This window comes from Hemitrygon akajei, chromosome 5, assembly GCF_048418815.1.
Source record: "Hemitrygon akajei chromosome 5, sHemAka1.3, whole genome shotgun sequence".
Classification (NCBI taxonomy): domain Eukaryota; kingdom Metazoa; phylum Chordata; class Chondrichthyes; order Myliobatiformes; family Dasyatidae; genus Hemitrygon; species Hemitrygon akajei.
This window is the reverse complement of record NC_133128.1, coordinates 129,064,947-129,086,275: the sequence shown is the minus strand read 5'-3', so window position 1 is coordinate 129,086,275 and position 21,329 is coordinate 129,064,947. Positions and strand designations below refer to the sequence as shown.

Here is a 21,329-nt window from a genome sequence, read left to right as displayed (position 1 = left end):
TTGAGGTTGCATGATATTAAGCGGGCCATGATTCCAATCCATATAGCCCCAGTTACAGTGCATGATTTTAAGAAAGCAGAATGTACAGACAGAAGCACAGGTGTTGATTTACAAAGAGCTAAGAGTGTGTTTGTTTTCAGTTCCAGCCATAAAAGTGTTATCAGTTAATCTTTAATGCATGCAAGAGCCAATAAACCAGAATAATGTAGAATACTGGATCAGTTCAATACTTGGCTTATATATTATCAACGAAGAAACTGGATGTCCCATAAATATTCCCAGTGTGTATATAAATTATATTTGCACGTTTATGAATGTTAAAAAGGCATCTTCAGAACAGACAGACAATCTACATGTGTTTGGAACAGTAATTCTAATTGTAATAAGCTGTGGTAATGAAACCGTTGGATAGCTTTGCACCTGCCAAACAAGGACTCTGTATTTCTTAATGTCAGAGTTTGTTTTTTCAAAAAAAAACAGTCCCATTTTTAAAAAAAGTCCACTAACATTATGCTTGATTCAACTTATTTGCATCTGGTGATTTCTGAAATCTTTTGGGAAGCATTCAGGCATTATACAGTACAGCAGATGGCACTTCCATGCTACTTTGAGTCTTTTGCAGTAAAGTGTAATACTTAAACACACCAAGTCTTACAGTACTTCTTCTAGATACTATTGGATGTATACCATGAATCCTTACGGAAAACGTAAAAGAATTAAATAAATATGCTTATCAGTTTCAAAGAATTAAGCTGTTAGCACAAATAGCTTCGACAAATATCAAAGTAAAACTGCAGTTGCTGGAAATCTGAAGTATAAACAAGATATTAGAAATTCTTAGCAGGTCAGGTCGCATCTGTGGGAAGTGAAACAGTTTATATTTTTAGTTAACATTTCATGAATAGTGACCACACTCATTGTGTTTTAAGGTTGTTATGAATAAGACTAAAATTGGAACTTGCAGGGAGGTACTAAATTGGAAGAAGGTTAATTACAACAGTCTAAGACAGGAGCTAAGGGGCTTTCATTGGAAGCAGCAGTTCTCAGACACACTGTGTCTGACCTGTGAGAGTTGCTTAAACACTGGCATGTTCCAGTAAGAAGTAAGGCCAATGATGGTTAGGTAAGGGAACCTTGGATGACCTAAGAGGTGTTAAATTTGCAGTACTCTGGAGGGAAAAGGAAGCTTACATAAGGTCTTGCTGAAGCGGGTAATTAGGAATACCAAAAGGGGGCATGAAATGTCCTTAGCAAGAAGAGTCTCAAAACACTTTTTACTTACTGTATATTAAGAAAAAGAGTAACTAAGAAGAGGGTATGTCCACTGGAGGATGAAGGAAGGAATTTGTGTTTGGAGTCAGTGCAAGTAGCTGAGGTACTAAATGAGTGCTTTGCATCAGTGTTTATTGAGGGGTAGGAATTTAAGAATGGTGCAAACAGAATGGGTTATGCGAATATGCTGGGATAGTTTGAATTACAGCAGGAGGTAGTGCTGGGTCTTCTGAAAAGCATTAAGGTGGATAGGTCCCCAAGGCCTGATGGCATATATCCCAGAAAATTAAAAGAAGCAAGTGAGGAATTGCTGGGGCTTTGACATGGATCTTATGTACTTGCTTGCAAAAGGTGAAGTTCTGGAGGACTGGGAGCAGCAAATGTTCCTTTGTTAAAGAAGGGAAATATGAATATCTCAGGTAGTTATATACTAGTGCGCCTTCCATCAGTGATAGGGAAGCTCTTGGAAATGGTACTGAGGGATAGGATTTAGGCAAATTGAGAAAGGAATGGCCTGCTTAAGGACAGTCAGCATGTCTCTGTGTGGGACAAGCTATGCCTTATAAACTTGATAGAGTTTTTTGAGGTGAAATGGTGATTGAATAGGGTAAAACATGGTAGCATTACAGTGTAAAACAAAAAAAATCACGTTACAATGAAAAATAAAGTAATAGTGCAAAACAGAAATAGTGAGGTAGTGTTCATGAGGTCACGAACCATTCAGATATCTGATGGCAGAGAGGGAAGATTTGTTCCTAGATTGAGTGTAAGTCTTCAGGTTCCTGTACCTTCTCTCTAAGAAGAGGACATGTCCTCTATCCAACTTCCAGCATATAAGTTTGAACTTTCCTTATAATTTGAAAGAAAGTCAATACATAGTGTATGTAACACACACAACATGCCGGTGGAATGCAGCAGACCAGGCAGCGTCTCGGCCCGAAACGTCAACAGTGCTTCTTCCTATAGATGCTGCCTGGCCTGCTGCGTTCACCGGCATTTTGTGTGTGTTTCTTGAATTTCCAGCATCTGCAGATTTCCTCAAGCTTACATAGTATATGTATGTATTTGTACGTACATGTAGACAGCATAGTAACATAACTTAAAATGTTTCCTTATGTATTAAATCCATTTTATTTGTTACAAATTCTCTTCCTGTTAATTTTCAATTGAATCAGGTTTGAATGTTTGCTTCTTGACAGAGATCCAGTAACCTTAAGGTAAATACATTATGAAGTTTTTTCATAATGTTCATGTTTCCTAGCCTTTTTTCCAAATTGGCATTCAGCATTGAGGAACCTCACATCCAGAACATGCCCTCTTCTCATTACTGTCATCAAGAGGCGGTGCATAAACACAAGAGAAACTGCAGATGCTGGAAATCCAGAGCAACACATGCAAAATGCTGGAAGAACTCAGCAGGTCAGGCAGCATCAATGGAAATGAATAAACAGTTGATGTTTTGGGCCAAGACCCTTCATCACAACTGGAGAGGAAGTGGGGAAGAGTCCAGATTAAGAAGGTGGGACGAGGAGAAGGAGTGCAAGTTTGAAGGTGCTAAGTGAAGACAGGTCGGTGGAGGAGGAGTTGAAGTAAAGAGCTGGAGAAGAAGGAATCTGATGGAAGAGGAGAGTGGACCATTGGAGAAAGGAAAGCAGGAAGGGCACCAAGGAAAGTAATAGGCAGCTGAGGGGAAGAGAGGGTGCAGAGTGGGAAATTGAAGCAGAAGAGAGGGGGATAACTGCCAGAAGTTAGTGAAATCCATGTGCATGTTATCAAGTTGGAGGCTACCCAGATGGAATATGAGGTGTTGCTCCTTCAACCTGAGAGGAGGACAGGAGCCTGAAGATTCCCACTCAGCATTTTAGGAACAGCTTCTTCCTCTGTGCTATTGGATTTCTGAATAGTCCATGAACACTACTTCATTACTTTGCTCTAATTTTTCACCATTTATTTATTTGTATATATTTCTTATTGTAACTTATTGCAACTTATGTTTTTATGTATTATACTGTTGCTGCTAAGCAAAAACAAATCACGATGATATCAGTGATAATCCTGATTCTGATTCTGAAAAAAAGCCAAAGTTGAGTTTATTGTCATATGTACAAGTGCATGTATGCAGGGTGAAATTAAAGCCTTACTTACAGCAGTATCACAGGCATGTATTAGCAGCATTCACAAGAAATATTTTCAAGAAAACAGAACAAAAAATACATTCTAGTGCAAAGTGTTCATAATATTATTAAACTGTAGTGATTAGCGTTCAAATTGTCATACCAGACCATAATGCAACTAGTCAGTAACATTGTAGAAGGCTGTTAGAATTTTCAATGATAAGCCAAACTTCCTAAGAAAGTAAAGAAAATGTTAGCAGTTTTTGATCTTAATATTTAATTGTGTACAATCTGTTCTGTTTTGTGAGCAAAAAATACTTTTAGAATTTGACATTATTTGCAGCGCAGTTCAAAAAAGCAAATAGTTTTTTAATTTTTACACTACTTGACCAGGAGTCCCCTGAGCACTGTAGCATTTGTAAAGCACTGTGTGGGTATTCAGAGCTTGTTAGCTCAGTCTGTTACCATTTGCAAATGTTAACTCTTCATTTCAGATAGGATATAATAATGAATGTGGGTTCGGTACTTTCAATGTGTTAGACTGATTTTATGCAAATACATATAAGAAGTCTTAAGTTAAATGTGTTTTTTTCTATTTTTAGATTGAACAGGGAGTAAAAATGTTTAGAGGTTTGTTTTATTCTGCATAGTGATACTGATAGATTTTTGTTAACTAAAAGTTACTAAAGATACTAAAGATAGAGCAATATTGAAAGTTTAATTACAAACAAGAGAAACTCTGCAGATGCTGGAAATCCAAGCAACACACACAAAATGCTGGAGGTACTCAGCAGGCCAAGCAGCATCTGTGGAAAAGAGTACTGTCGACATTTTGGGCCAAGAGCCTCCTACTGAAAGCTCTCAGCCTGAAATGTCGACTGTATGCTCTTCCAAAGATGCTGTGCAGCCAGCAAAGTTTCTCCAGTATATTGTGTGTGTTGTTTGAAAGTTTAAACACAAACATCAGTGGGAAAAAAAGTATACAAATTTTAAAGATTTATCTCTACTACTTAACCCTGTGTTGAAAAGATAACCTTCTGAGCTAATGCAGGATGTACAATAATTGTTCATGTCTTTCCCTCCATATATATATATATATATATATATATATATAAAGCACCAATAATTACAGATGAAAAATAATGTAATATATTATTTATAATAGTAAAAAACTGATACTTCAAGCAATTGAATATCTATCAAGGGAGAACTTAAAATTGAATCTAGAAAATGTAGAAGAACCATTATGTATAAATACGGTAGGAGCATTCATAAAATTGGATATAGTCTAACACAGGTAAATGCTGAAGCCCTTTGTTGAGAAAATGGATGGAATACTGGAAACTCCCTAGAATATTAGTTTTAAAATGTTTCCAAGCAATGAATAGCTGTTTTAATATAGTCAGTTAACATAAGGAAGTTTAATGATGGACATATACATTTTAATTTTAAATCCTTCTTAAAATGACAGTACAAATTGCTAATAAATAAATGTTGCCTACTAATCCCTTCTAATGGCACATAATTTTTCTTTAAATTCCTTTGAAGTTTATAGAAACTGATTGATACAATGATGTAACTTGAATATAATTCCTTCCACAGTAGGCAAACCACACAAGTGCAACTATTGTGGTAGAAGCTACAAACAGCGGAGTTCACTAGAGGAGCATAAAGAACGCTGCCACAATTACCTGCAGAACACCAGCGTGGAGGCTGCACAGCCCATGAATCATCAGGGTGGGTGGCATGACGTGAAGGAATTCCAGTTTGTAGTAACTTTCAATGATTTTACCTTGAAGCTCTATGTTTTTTCTCTATCTTGATAGTGTGTACAGTTTAGATATTACTGACTGTGCTTTCTGTAATACTTAGAGTAGCCAACCAACGCAATTAGTTTTATTATCAAAACTACGACAATTAGAAGAAAATAGTAAAACAGAGGCACCCTGACGTGGGCATAGAGTTACTTCACATACTATATTTTCCTACGACATGTAGTTTTATGATTGAATATTAATACGAGGAAGTGACTATTATCATTTCAGATTTTCCTAGTAGTACTTACTGACGAACCATTTCCATTCTAACAATAATGTTTATTTAGACATTTTTTCCAGAAGAAATACCAATTTCAGTAACTGATTACTGAACACCTTCTTCTGAAGTAGAGATACATTTACAAAAGAGCTAAATGTGTTTTTATTCAAATTATTATACTAATGGCTTCAATCCTGCTGTCAAAAATATGTATTTGCAGAATTTAGGTGAATGTTTCTTTTTCCGTTGTGTCAAATGTACAAGTGGAAATCTTGAAGTATCATATCAATTAAAGTTATTATCCCACCATATAATGTAATGAAACATTTTAAGTTAGCAGCTTACAAATTTCTTATGAGTTGCAGGTTCACTAAATTATAATTAAGAATGTATTTTTTGCAATCAGTTTTAGTAATCATCTTCCGGCCACAAATTCTTGGATAGGATTAGAAATGGGCAAATAATTATTACTGTTTTCCAAATATTAACATTGATTAAACTTATTTTGAAAAAATAATTTTAAAAAAACAATTCTGGTCTCTCATTCAAAATACTTAAAATTATTGTAGAAGCGATTAGGAATGCAAACTTTTTTAACATAATAAATAAATTATGTGCATTAAAAAGAAAGGAATAGAAGTCAATTGAGCACCATAAGATGGAGGGTGGTGGAAGGACAATTATGTGGAGCATAACTGGTTTCATACTTTAACATACTATAACATTTATATAATTTGTATAAAACAATTAGATTAGTGCTGAAAAAAAGTTATGGTTTTCTTCATTTTTAGAATTCTGTAAAAGATAGCTTTAGATTTATTTTCCATAATGAAACACACCAATGCTGAGTTACACTTCTAACAATTTTGAATCCTAATATGATCGCCTCTAATTGTTCTGGTTATCTCACTTAACAATGGTCATATTACATTCAGTACCAATGTCTCCCCCTCTCTCATACCCAAGATAAATGATAATTGGTACATCAATTTAACTTTACACAGTAAATGAAAAGTTTTTGTGTGTTTGGCTCCTCCCACCATTTAATAAGTATACTTTTACTTATTTTATTTCTTGTGCCTCTAATGGGGGGAGGAATAAAAATTACATTGTAATACCTCCTAAGAAAAAGAAAGAGTGCAATCTGTGGGCCATGACAGTGATGTAGATGACACATTCAGATTTTTTCCATTTCTTCTTATTGGACAACATTAAATGTTTTTCCCACTGATTTGGCCCTCTTTCTAATGTATAACTAAAATAGTTATGCAGATTATTGTTGGGAATATTTTTTCATAACTCTAGGCATCAATAAAATTAAATGCACTAATTAAAGAAAGTTGAGGGATTATTGGCAGGTTAATGCTTGGTTAGATTGCTCAGGCTTGCCAACCATTACAAAACTTTTCAACTAGATTTGGGGATACACATTTACAGAACAGGTCCACTGATCCTGATTCATCTTTAGTTTGACTTAAATCACCTAACTCAGAAGTTTAGATTTGGACCAGTGAGATAAACTCAGATTGATTTGCCCACCCCACTGATCAGACTTGGAAGTAATTTGTAGAAAAATAAAATAAAAACACAATATGGGATGAGAACGCAGTTCAGTGGAGCATAAAATATGTAAAATTCTTCTCTTACAGATCTTTCGAATCAGTGAAGCATCTTCAACATTCAGTTTTATGTATTTTGCTAATTTTTTTTAAAGTAACAAGTTGAACACTTCTGCGACTAATACTACACTCTTTAGTTTTCTCGTAACCTGGACATAAAACAAGAAAGATCCAAATCCGTAAATATAGTAAATGTATTTCATAAGTTCCTTGATATTAAAACAAGTTCATTTACTACACACCACTGTCCAAATATTATTGCTCAAATAAAATTTTGCATCATTATATGTTAGTACTAAGACTAACAGTATTGTTTATTACGTAGTTTAGATTTGGAAAGTTTTTATTTCAAGGATAAAAATGAACACTACAGCACAGATGCAGGTACTTTTCACCCATCTAGTCCATTCCAAACTATTATTTTGCCTAGTCCCATCAACTTACACCTGGACTGTGGCCCTCCATATCCTTCCCATTCACATACTTATCCAAATTTCTCTTAAATGTTGAAATCGCCCCAACCATCGTTTATGCTGGCAGCTCTCATTGCCATCTGAATGAAGAAGATTCCCTTCATGTTCTCTTTAAAGATTTCACCTTTCACCCTTAACCCAACCTGTAGAAAACCCTGCTTGCACTTAGCCTTTCTATACCCCTCATAATTTTATATACCTCTATCAAATCTCCCCTCATTATCCTACACTCTTTGGAATAAAGTTTTAACCTATTTAAACTTCAATAACAACCTCTCACTCAATGTAAGTAAGACCAAAAAGCTGATCATTGGCTTCAAGAGGAGGGAACCCAAGGTTCATGAGCCAGTCGTCACTGGGGGATAAAATGTGTGGAAGGTCAGCAACTTTGAATTCTTCAGTGTTATCATTTCAAAGCACCTGTCCTGGGCCCAGCATATAAGGGCAATTATGAAGAAAGCACAGTAGTGCCTCTGCTTCCTTAGAGATCTGCAAAAATTAGGCATGACAAATTTCTATAGATGTGTGGTGGGGAGTATATTGACTGGTTGCATCATAGCCTGGTATGGAAACATCAATGCCCTTGAGCAGAAAATCCCACCAAAAGTAGTGGATATAGCACAATCCATCACAGGTAAAGCCCTCCCATTTGCAACATCTTCATGATGCGCTGTTGCGGGAAAGCACCATCCATCATTGGGTGTCCCACCTCCTAGGTCACATTCTCTTCTTGCTGCTGCCATCAGGAGGAAAATACAGGAGGCTTAGGACTCATTCTGTTGGGTTCAGGAGCAGTTATTACCCCTCAGACATCAAGCTCTTGAACAATGGGGATAACATCACTAAACTTCACTCGACCCATCACTGAAATGTCCCACAACCTATGGACTCATTTTAAAGGACTCTTCATCTTGTGTTCTCGACCCTTTTTTTGTTTTTTTACTCTTTTGTATTTGCATTGTTTGTCATCTTTTGCACATCAGTTGTTTGACATTTTGGATGTAATCTTTCATTAATTCTCTTATGGTTCTTAGATTTACTGAGTATGCCCACAAGAAAACGAATCTTGGTGTACAAGCCTCAGAGCATTAGCTGATTGGTAGGAGGCAGCGAGTGGGAATGGAAGGATCTTTTTGTCGTTGACTGCCAGTGACTAGTGGTGTTCTGCAGGGGTTGGTGCTGAGACCGCTTCATTTTATGCTGTATATCAATGATTTAGATGATGGAATAGATGGCCTTGTTGCTAAGTGTGCAGGTGATACAAAGATTGGTGGAGGGGCAGGTAGTGTTAAGGAAACAGGTTGACTAAGAGTGGCAAATGAAATACAATATCGGAAAATGCATGGTCATGCACTTTGGTAGTAGAAATAAAAGTGCAGTCTATTTTCTAAGCAGCGAGAAAATCTAAAAATCTGAGCTGCAGAGGAACTTGGAGTCCTTGTGCAGAACACGTAAAGGTTAACTTGCAGGTTGAGTCAGTGGTGAGAAAAGCAAATGCAACATTAGCTTTCATTTCAAGAGGTCTAAAATACGAGAGCAGGGATGTGATGCTGATGCTTTATAAGGCACTGTTGAGGCATCACCTTGAGTATTGTGAACAGTTTTGGGTTCCTCATCTAAGAAAAGATATGCTGGCATTGGAGAGGGTTCAGAAGAGGTTCACAGGATAATTCCAGGAATGAAAGGATTATCATACAAAGAACATTTGATGGCTCTAGGTCAGTACTTCCTGGAATTTAGAAGGATGGGGGGAGCGGGTTTCATTGAAACCTTTCAAATATTGAAAAGCCTAGGCAGAGTAGATGTGGAAAGGATGTTTCCCATGATGGGCGCAACCTCAGGATAGGGGAGTGTCCATTTGAAAAAGAGATGGCGGAGAAATTTCTGTAGCCAGTGGTTGGTGAATTTGTGAAATTTATTACCACAGGCAGCTGTGGAGGCCAAGTCATTGGGTGTATTTAAGGCAAAGCTTAATAGGTTCTTGATTGGACATAACATCAAAAGTTACAGGGAGAAGGCTGGGGAGTGGGGCTGAGGAGGGGAGAAACGGATCAGCCATAATTGAATGGCGGAGAAGACTTGACGGGCCAAATGGCCTAATTCTGCTCCTGTATCTTATGGTCTATATATGTAAATTGATAACAAATTTACTTTGAATTTTGAACTTTCCCTGTATCTCAGATCCTCAAGGTCTTCTCTGCACTCTTTCAATTTTATTTCCTGTGCTATTTATCTTTAAGTATTTTCCTAAATAATAGGATAAAGCAAGAATTAATTTTAAAAAATTGATAAGTCTGCAACAGTTGATTTATATCATTGTTTAACACAATGTTAAATCCACAAAAATTTTAGATGTGGGCAGCAATCTATTTCACTGTTTTTCCCAATCCTAGTATATGTATTTCAAATTACATGATATAAGTTCATAAGTTGTTATTTGGTGTTACCCTAAATATTCAGATCCCAATTTATGGTGCAGACTTTTTTATAACCTTCAATATTCCAGCAGAAATTTTTATTTATACTCTTAATAATTGTTCTGTGAGTATTGAGGAGCACATGCACTCAATGACTGCTGTTGTAAGAGTTCTAATATTCAAATTCCTTTGTTTTAAAGAATTTAAACACAAAATGTTAGAATGCCATATTTGAAAATATAATGTCTCATCAAGTCCTCTTGTTGAATATTCTATGCTTCTTTATTCAGTAGATGATTACAAAGAGCAGGATCCAGCAGCAGACCACATTCCTCTGATGCAGTTTGAAAGACCAGCAGTCATCGAGAGGCTGGCAAGCAATGTAGGAAAACGCAAAAGCTCCACACCTCAAAAGTTTGTTGGTGAGATTTGCTATCTTTCTTTGTTATTAGGAAATTGCATTTTTGTTAATACTGCCTTTTCAAAGATAGGCATATTCCAAAAGAAAGGCATGTGAAAGGGAATTTGAAGAAGGAATAAAGAATATATCTGTTTCCTGTGAATTGCTATTGTTTTGGCAGTTCTGTCTGTTGAATGCATGAATTTAAACAAATATTCATACTTGATTGCTGTTGTCAGCATTATACACTATTACAAAGAAATAGCTGATTCACCACCATTTTACAGTTAGGTAATGTGGATTTAGGGCACAGCTATCATGCTTGATAAGGAACTGTGCTCAATTTGGCTTTCCCTAAAGGCCACTTCTCATGTACTAACTGTGAGGAGCTGGATGAACTGAACATTATTTGAAGTTAATGAGGAGCTTGAATAGATTCTACTGAGTAGGTTCTCTAGGCCTACAAAGAGACTTGATTATTAAAGTCAGAAATTTGAATTACAATTAACCAACATATTCTTACCTTTTCAACTGATGTACCCATGCACATGTGCAAGTAGCATATCACAAGCATATTTGTTTTGCAGCTATTATGTGGCCATTTTATATAATCCAGTTATTATTGTAGTTCCAAAGTAGCTATATTTTTTTTAAAAAGCAGGAAGTAAGCCATCTACTAATCTGGAAACATTAATGTCCAGTATATTATTTTTAAAATGACAGATGAGCTTTATTCTTTTTTTATTGTCCCAGTGATTGAACTGTTGCCTCTGAATGGCAGAGTGGTGGAAAAAGTACTGTTTCTCTGAACTCCTCGGCAGTGCCATTGTTTCATTCACAGCTTACTGCATTTTTACGCTACTCTAAATAAAAGTTTTAGTCCGGCTGGTGGCGCGGTGACATCAGTGCCAGATCCCGAAGCGAAGGTTCATGAGTTTGAATCCAGTCAGGCCGCTCCCAGACACACTTTCCATCCGTGCAGGGTTGAGCGTTGAGCCTTGTAAAAAAACTGCGCTGTGAGAAGGATGTGGGGGACCACTCACAGAATCTTTCCTCCAAGACATATAGAGAACATGAGATGAATAGTCCTTGAAAGTGAGTCCATAGCTTGTGGGAACAGTTCAGTGATGGAGCATGTGAAGTTGTCCCTTCTGGTTCAGGGGCCTGATGGCTGGGGGGTAATAACTGTTCCTGAACCTGGTATGAGTTCTGAGGCTTCTGTACCACCTTCCTGATGGCAGAAATGAGAAGAAAACATGTCCTGGGTGGTGGGGGTCTCTGATAATGATCGCTGCTTTCCTGCAACAACGGTCTGTGTAGATGTCTTCAATGGAGGGGAGGGCTTTACCCATGATGGACTGGGCCAAATCCACTATTTTTTGAGGGATTTTCCATTCAAGAGCATTGGTGTTTCCATACTAGGCAGTGATGTAAACGGTCAATTTACTCTCCACCACACAACTATAGAAGCTAGTCAGAGTTATAGATGTCTTGCTGAATCTTCACAAACTCCTAAAGAAGTAGATGTGCTGCTGTGCTTTCTTTGTAATTGCACTTGTGTTCTGGGCACGGGATAGGTCCTCTATGATAAATATGGAGCACAGCATGTGTATAAGTGTCTCTCTCCAACAGACTTCATCATGATCATCATGACTCCAGTATTTCTACTATTTTTCAATGTTTCTTAATTGTACATATGATTTTTTTTGTGTTCTATCGCTGAGCAGCAGTGAACCATCTGACTGCCCTATCAGAGTTCTCTTTGGGAATTAGTTGACTTGATCAGCATTTCTGATCTGGCTATTGTTCACAATTGCACTTAATAAAAGAAAAATAACACCGGGGAATTTAAAGTTGCTGACTCTCCCCACTTCTGATCATTCAATGAGGACTGACTCATTGTCCTCTGGGTTCCTCCTCCTGAAGTCAACTCCTTAGTCTTAGTGACATTGAGTAAAAGGTGGTTGTTATAGCATCACTCAGCCAGATTTTCAATCTCCTTCCTATATGCTGATTCATCATCACCTTTGATTCAGCCTTTGACAGTGGTGTCATCAGCTAACTTAAATATGACATTGGAGTTGTGCTTGTTAGTCATGTATAAAGTATCAGTAAGAGTAGCTTGTGATTTAAGATTTTGGATGTAGAGTTGAATGTTTTCATTTATAACTATGAATCAACTCTGTTTCAAATCAGTTATTAATATTTCTGAGAATTACATTTAAGTTACATGTGAAAGATACTTACCTGCATTGTTTTCTTCTAGGTGAAAAGTTCATGCGCTTGAATTATCCAGACATCAATTTTAATATGAACTTGAACTATGAGAAGGAGGCAGAGTACATGCATTCGCACATGATGGATCAAGCTATCAATAATGCAATTACATATCTTGGGGCTGAGTCCCTCAGACCTCTAATGCAGCATCAACACAGCTCAATAACAGAAGCAGTTCCAGTTATGAATTCAGTCTATTCTCAGGTATACCATCCAACAAGGCTCGAAAGACCAAGCAGCAGGGAAATAGCAGAAAGCCACGAAAATGTAGTGGATGGCCCAATCTCTCTTATTAGAGCAAAACATCCAACAATGGAAAGAGGAATGTCTCCTAGTAACAGTTGTCTAGATTCTACTGATACAGAAAGCAGCCATGATGATCGAAGTGGTCAACAATACCCTGGAGTCCCAGCCTTAACTTCTCAGAGCAAACAAAGTCCAGCCTACACAAAAGAGGAAGCAAAGGCTCTAGAAGCTACAAAAGTTTTGTCTCATACCTCTAAAGAGATATACAGGGTCTTCAGTGAAGAGGGTGAGCAGATTAGGGCTTTCAAGTGTGAGCACTGTCGTGTGCTGTTTCTAGACCATGTCATGTACACCATTCACATGGGCTGCCATGGTTTCAGAGACCCATTTGAGTGCAACATCTGTGGCTACAGAAGCCAGGATCGCTATGAATTTTCATCGCACATTGTTCGTGGAGAACACACATTCCACTAGGCCTTGAGCGCTAGGACAGTGATGAAGAACTGATTTTTGAAATCCCACATTGACATAACTGAAAGGCAGAAGTGGCCTGGTGACAGACAGTTTGCCTTGTTTTTAACTATCCATGGACCAAGAATATACTGTAGTGAGTATATTCCACTCATTTACAGTAATATGCTTTTCATTTATATATGACATTGTGGGAATTAAAATTAGCCCTTAGTTTATGAAAAGTAAGTTGTCAGTCATGTCATCTTCAAAACGATGTATCATTCATCTCAGTCTTTGTGTAGGTGCAACTGTGACAAGTTAGTGATTGACTCATATGTAGAATTTCAGTGATGAAATTTTTTAAAAATGATGGCAGGTCAAGGGTGAACTATGTCTTAAACAGTATAGCACTTCCTTAATTGCTAAATGGAAGATTAATACTTCCTCACCTTCCAGAATTAATTTTATCGGCCGTTAGAGAACCAAGCACTTGTGATTTTTTTTTATATATCTTGTAATGATGACCAATTTAATTGAAAAGGAACAACGTAAATTTGGATAGGAAAGGAATGGTTGGATAAAATACATTTATTTACTGGTCAGTGTTAAACTTATGATGTTGCTTCTTATTTTTGATGATTTCCATCTTAAATATACCTGCATTTTACAAGCTAGAGATGAATGATATAGTCAGATGTCAAGAATGGCAACCTGTTTTGTGGCACTTGCTCCTTGACTAAAGATTACCTCTCACAATTAGATTGCTTGTTGAAGGGGGAACAAAATTAGGACCCAAACTATGCACTTACTGGAAATTTTCATAAAGTACTGGAGACTGTTGTTAATGAACATATAGCAACAAGGGAAGGATGTATTAAGACTCTGAAACTGTGATCATATAACTGATTGTGAAGCACTGTCAGTTCTTAACCAGACTCACTTCCTGTTTCATGTAGCATTTTCTAATCTGGGACAAGTGTCCCTGTCCTAAATCCTCTGGCTTTTTTGTTGCTGAAGCATTAGGTATAAGCTGTTTACATATTTTTGTACTAAAGTGTAGTTTTATACATGAAAATGCTTGAAAAATAAAAGGTACATTAGCTTTGTAGTGCATTTGCTACTGGAATTGGATAACTGGAACCTCCTCCTTGGTTTGTTTAATGGTGGCAACATATGCTGGGTTTTTAAGTGTAAAACTCTGGATGTACATTTTCCTTATAACATACCTTTGTAAGAAGACTGAAACAGTAAACTTTTATGCAATTATTTAGGAAGTTTCAGCATTGACAATTATAGTACAATATATGTTTTAAATCTTTTTAAATGTTTTAATTAAAATTTAAAATAAATCTATTCTGATGTCAAGTATTGGCAGCAGCTGATCATAGCCCAAATTTAATTCTAAAAATTTTCCCTCTCAATTTCTTGTCATTCAGTGGTGTAAGGATCACAAGAGTCCACAGCAGACTCTCCAAACTTGAACCGGTTATACTATACAAATGAATGCAGTTTGCAAGTGCAATACTTCTTTTTTTTTCCTTGAACTGTATAATGTATTTTCTCAATTTAGGAAATAGTTTATGTAAAATGTTTTTGAAAACCATTAACTGATTCTTAAGACTGTATTGAAAACCCTTGTTACTGTGACCTAAATAACATGGCTTGTTTAAAACAAAAACAAAAAAACGCAGAATCTTTGTTAATATTTTTTTAGGGAAAACTACTGTAAGGTTTGTACTGTTTGAGTGCGAAAATACTGAAATAAATTTAGGGAACCTCAGGAATGAATTCTGTGTGGCGTTTCACTCAGTCCCATTACTTCATTGGAAAGATTAATTTTGATGAGATTTTTACATGTATGAAATTAACAATTCTTGTATTTGTGGATCCTAAAAAAAACTAACACACAAGGACAAGAATAAAAAGTGCATTCCTTTTCTTGCCATGCTAAATTTATTTTAAAATAATTTATTTTCAATTAAATTGCAGTACAACAAATACATACCTGGAACCCTATTTCCTACAGAGTTCTTGAGACCAAGAATCAATTGAGTACATTCAGGCTAAAATTAAAAGTTATTTGAGCTAGGATATTTAAGGCTATAGAACAAAGGAAGTTGGAAAGAATTAAGAACTGTGATTACCTTGATCTAATTGATTAACAAAATTAGTTTGAGAGCTAATTGCCCTTCTGATATTATTGTTTTTAACAACAGTTTATAAACTGTGTTTGGATCATTTGAAAACTTGCATTTCTTTATCGTATTTATTTGAGTGACAGTAAGGTTGCAAAGCAAACTAAATGTTTGAATCTAAGATAAATGTATTAAAAAATACAACATACTTGCATTTGCTGGTTTTCTTCCTTCTCTCTGGAGTTTGATTCTATGCCAGTGCACAAATTACTTAAAGTCAATTAAATCTGGATATAACAATATGTATAATTGAAAAGGTATTAGGACACAAGAACAAAAAATATTTTGTAAATTGGTTTTGAACTTGGGAATGCACCCCAAGGCTTGCTGTTGGTGGTCACCCCAATCTAATCTGTCATCTTACTCAAGCACTGAAGTTATCACCATTTGCCTCTAAGCACTATGGGAAAGTTAGTAACCTGATATAGGAAGTTGCTACTCGTACACAAAATCTGACAAAGTATATGTTGTCATCTTCTGTCTGTGGTCATTCCATGAGCTTCCCTCATATTGTAATGGAAACAAATGTCTAACAGAAGCTATCATATTTTTAGAGAAAGAGGGACCTCAATATAAATGGGCTATATGAGATCAAAGCAACAGAGAATCTGCTGGAGGAACTCTGGGTTGAGCAGCATCTGTGGAAGACAAGAATTTATCAACATTTCAGGTTAAAACCATGCAACACGACTGAGAGTTGAGAGGCAAGATAGCAGCATAGAGAGGAGAAGGGGAGTAGCGAGAAGGTTTCTGATGTAATTGATGGGCTGAAGAGGGCTGTAAGGTAACAAGCAAGAAGTACCAGGTACAGCAGTGAGAGAGGGTGGAGTTGGAAAACTGTGGATAATTCGATAGAAGCAGATGAAGAGAGAGAGGAAAAATTTTTAAAAAACTATAGATGGAGCAAATCATAAACACAAGGGATTTTGCAGATGCCGGAGATCGTCAGCAACACATGCAAAATGTAAGAGAAATTCAGCAAGGTCAGGCAGCAACAGAAGGAGCAAGGTGGGGGAGGGCAGTGTGGAGAAGGAAGATGGCTGCTGGAGAGAGATAAATAACGACACCAGTGCTAAATTCTGATAAATAAAGGAGGTAAGAATGGGAGCCATGATAGGAGAAAAGGGAGGTGTACAACAGATGGGGTTGGTGGTGAAGAATGTGAGAAAGCTGGGGAAGGGGACAAAGATGGGTGATGGGGGTCTGGGGGGCAGTGGGTAGGAGGATAAAGAAGGGAGGAGTAAAGGATCAGAATAAAGAGTGAGGGAGGAGGGGAAATAGACACAGTGGTAAGAGCATGGAACGTACGTGTTAGAGGAACTTTTGAGACACTTATATTGGCACATAAATATAAAGAAAAATAGAGGGCTGTGGGAGAGGGAAATGTTAGATTGATCTTGGAGTAGTTTAAAGGTTCTGCACAGCATCGTGGGTCAAATGTCATGGGCCTGTACTATGCTCCAATGCTCTATGTTCTCTCTCTCTTTGCTGCATCTCCCAGCTCCATACCCTACCTGGTGCTAGCAGCCCTTCATCTGACACCCTTCCTCAAGCTACCAATTACCTTGGAATCCTTTGTTGCCACTCCCCTTCTATCTATATTGCCCATCTCGTCTCTTTACTCTCAGTCCTGATGAAAAGTATTGACACCAAACATTGACAATTGCTTTCCTCCTCTATAATACTGCATGACCACTAATTTCCTCCAGTAGATCGTTTGCTGCTACAGACTCTGCCGTCTCTGGTGTCTTCTCTGAGCCTCTTAAAATGTAATTGATAACATTTCAATGCATTACTAAAAGAAATTTTATATGGTGCATTCCACAACCAGATGATACTTTTAAGTACAGTGGATTCTGATTCATTGGGACCAGTATATTTTGGCCCAGTTAAGCAGCTGCCCCGATTAATTTCATGGAAATAGTTAAGAAGTTATAAAAAGAAACAAAACTGCTGTTTAACTGATCAACAAATTATGTATGTAAATGAAATACAGAACAAGTTAGAACACTATCAATGCTACTACAGTACAATAAAACTGTGTATTAGTTCCTAATAGTTGGTTTGGTGGTTATGTGCTGTATCCGATGATGACAGGAAACCTGTGCAGAAGAGTGTTACAAGTGGAAAAATCATTGCGCTGGGACAATTCCACTTTCTCAAGCTTGGAAGTCCAGGCCCAATAGTACAAGTAGTCATCATAACTGGGGTCTCCCTTGGTTCCAGTGGATGACCATGACTTCTGTGCTTCGTCATGCCCTTTCTCTCCACAGAGCATTGCACAACCATGTTCCTGGCCTTTAGATCTCATTGCAAATCTCATCCACGCAGTCCGCCAAAGCTGATATCGCATGCTAGGACAGGCATGTCCCTATCTCACTGGGGTATAAGGCACGCCTGCTATCCTCACCTGGTTTAGCATGCCTTGGAGCCACAGGTGAGAGCGGAGTGCACCCTGTTGGTGTTCTTCTGATTGACTGTAAATGAACAAAATCAGCACGGTCATCTAATATAGTACCTGTCGATAATGGACTTCATACAATTCTCAGCAGCTGCATTCTTCAAATCTTCATTTATATTGTAACATTCAAGATGATTATCGATTCCTTTAAATTCTTCATAGTCTTAACTTGTTGAAGTAGTGAAATTATTTCATTTTCACTCCCAGCCGTTTCTGGCATTTCCAAGCCTGAATTCTTGAAACTGCAGTGAGCAAAACAGTTCTAAATTGTCTCACTGCTTACTTCTCACCAGCTATCAGTGACAAAAATCATTGCTTTTAAAACATAAGCATACGCAACTGATGCTATTTAAAAACAATTCACTCTTAAGCATAGTGTAGTGTCTCAACAGCCAAAAAATTCACACGTCTGATGCTCGTTCAAAACTGTTACCAAGTCTCCTGCCCCAATTAAGCAGTATAGTGTTCCAAATAAATGAAGTAAATCCTGGCTATTTTCTCAATTCGTTTTTGTTCTTTAAGATTTGTCCCAAATAAGTGGCTGTCCTGATTAACTGATGGCCCAATTAACTGGAATCCACTGTAATTTTAATGTGCACTGATATAATAGCAGGTAATTTTTGTCTATGGTATGTTTCCGTGAACAGTAATTAAGGTAATAACCTGACAGTCTGTTGTAATATGTTGGTTCAGGTATAAATGTTGACCAGGATACCATTTTTCTGCTCTTAGAATCATTTCATGGTATTTTTTTATTTCCAATAAGAGCAATGACTTGTTTCAAAATTGCAGCCTCCAGCAGTACATCTCAATTCTATCTGGAAGTGTGTAACAGTATTGCTGTTTACTAGGTGGGTGAGTGTGAGGGGGGTGGAATTTGGTTAGCAGAGCTCATGCAGGTTTTGAAAGAGGGATACAGATGTGTAAGCTCTATGTAAACTGTGAAGTTGTAACTGCAGAATGTGAATGCTTTAGCTCTGATGATTTTGCAGCTTGGGGGCCTCTTACTTGACAGGCAAGTCTTCCAGTAGTCTGAGATTCACACACAAAATGCTGGAGGAACTCATTGGGTCAAGGAGCATCTATGGAAATGAATTGTAGTGCAAGATGGAGCCTAGAGCAGGCACAAGGCCAGTTATGGAGAAACAAGAGAGCGCACATGCTGGAATTTGGAGCAAAAACAAGCTGCTGGGGTAACTTAGTGGTACATGCAACATCTATGGAGGCTGAGGAGTGTTAAGGTTTCAAGTCGAGATTCTGTATCAGGACTCTTAACCATTTATGTTCGTTCTTGGTGGGGTGGGAGATAATTTGTCAGATTCTAAATCTTCAGTTTAGGGCTCTGGTCTGCTTTGTAGCTGCATTCTTCACAGGGGATCTAAGTCTTATTTCCCTTCCTCAAATTGACACCCAACCCTGATACTCCACACCCCTGGCAATTGAGGTTTCAATGGTGTGATAAGTGAAGTTACCATGGAGAGTGTCTGTATCTGAATAATTCCATGGGTTGAGTGTACTTCCTCCCCCTACCTCACAGGAAGAATGAAACACATTTACCTTCTCCCTAAAGCAGCTATCCAGGAAATGAACAGCATTGAGCTCTTCACCAAAGTGACAGGAAATTAGACCTCACACTGAATCTCTAGGAGACAGATGTTCTCCACCAACCTTCCCGCACTACTCAGCACCAGTCCATAGCCGACACTAACAACAGAAGCCCATGATTGGACTCTAGAAAATACAGATAGTTTTCCACATCTCCGGAAACTGCTCAAAGAGATTTAGTATGAATTTCACCAGAGCCTTTGGCCAACTTTGGAAAAGGATGTTCATAGACTAAGGTCCTGGTTTGCTAGGATCTTTGGATCTAAATCTTACAAAAACTCAAATTGACAATTGGAGTGTGACACACTATTGCAGCTAGTAGAATAGTTGTCTTGTATCTTCACTGATCTAGGTTCAATCTAGATCTCTGGTCCTCCCAGTATGGAATTTGAATAGTTTATCTGTGACCATTTGGACTTCCTTCACATGCTCCAGTTTGCTTCTACCTCTCAGAGAAGAGTAAGTTAATAGGTTAATTAGTCACTGCATATTGTTCCTGGTGTGTAGGCGGGAGGTTGAATAGGGAGTGAGTTACTAGAATGTTGGGATAATAAGTTACAGGTAAAATGAGAATGGAAAGGGTCACTCTGTGAGAAGGCATAGGTCCAATTGGCTAAATGGCCTTCTATGTTGTAAAGAAATATTAAAAACCTGTAAGGGGTTTGTACATTCTCCCTATGACTGTGTGATTTACTCCAGGTGCTCTGGTTTCCTCCCACATTCCAAATACATACTATTAGGGTAAGCGAGTTATGGGTATGCTATGTTGGTGCCGGAAGTGTGGCGACACTTGCATGCTACCCAGCACAATCTTCACTGATTTGAGTTGATGCATTTCGCTGTATGTTTCTATGTACATATGAAAAATAACACTATCTTAGCAACACACACAAAATGGTGGAGGAACTCAGCAGGTCAGACAGCATCTATGGAAAAAAGTACTTTTTTTTTCCATAGATGCTGCCTGGCCTGCTGAGTTCCTCCAGCATTTTGTGTAAGTTGCTCGGAGTTCCAGCACCTGCAGATTTTCTCTTGTTTCTAATCTTTATCTTTCAATGTCTATCATATTGATCTCTTCAGCGACCTTGGAGGTAGTGCAGCAGTGGAAACAAATCAAAGGTAACACAAGGAACTGACTGAGACCGAGTAACTGACAGGTTTCCTTGGGCCTAGCAATCTAACTGCTAATTTTTAACCTGTAAAGGAAATTTAATCTACTGCTTCTATTGTCAATTAAGCACAAGTCCAGCATCTAGGTATCGTACAGCAGTCCAGAAAGATCAAAATGTTAGAGGTATCTTCTTTTCAGGGAACCAGCGCCGCCTGATTTTATTGTCAACCCAGTCCTGCTCACCACATCATTCCCTTCAGAGCAAACAAGTCTGAGGGTAAATTTCATGATGTTCTTGAAATATTTAGATCTAGAGAAACTTGATGGTTGAAGGGCAGAAGGACATTGATTAAAAAGTGAATGACAAAGAGCATGAGGCATGTGAGATAAACTATGAAGAAATTGTGATCTGCAGTCCACTGTCACTAAGAAGAAAACTAGTCAGTCGGGAATTACAAAAGAGACACAGGCGGACCTTTGATTGAAAATTGCTGTAGCATTGTGGGGAGTGAGCAGAGATTGATCTAGAAAGCACAGGTATGATAGACTGAATGCCTTTAGTGCTGTTACAATGATTCAAAATCAACAGGGTCCAGTAACCTAAAATTCCCCCATTTCTCTGAGAGGAATTTGATCTTCTAATTCATAA

At 37.6% G+C, this 21,329-nt stretch overlaps 1 protein-coding gene across 8 annotated transcripts in view; it reads left to right on the top strand.

Moving 5' to 3' along the window:
- Positions 1-15,096, top strand: part of ikzf2 (IKAROS family zinc finger 2) — a 161,130-nt gene extending 146,034 nt beyond the window's left edge. For all 8 annotated transcript variants that reach the window (XM_073046463.1, XM_073046468.1, XM_073046460.1 and 5 more), the window contains exons 6-8: positions 4,989-5,123; positions 10,223-10,354; positions 12,599-15,096. In XM_073046463.1, the coding sequence (XP_072902564.1) occupies positions 4,989-5,123; positions 10,223-10,354; positions 12,599-13,329 (998 nt within the window). In that variant the 3' untranslated portion in view covers positions 13,330-15,096. The remainder of the gene's footprint in view (positions 1-4,988; positions 5,124-10,222; positions 10,355-12,598) is intronic.
- The last annotated feature ends 6,233 nt before the right edge of the window (positions 15,097-21,329 follow it).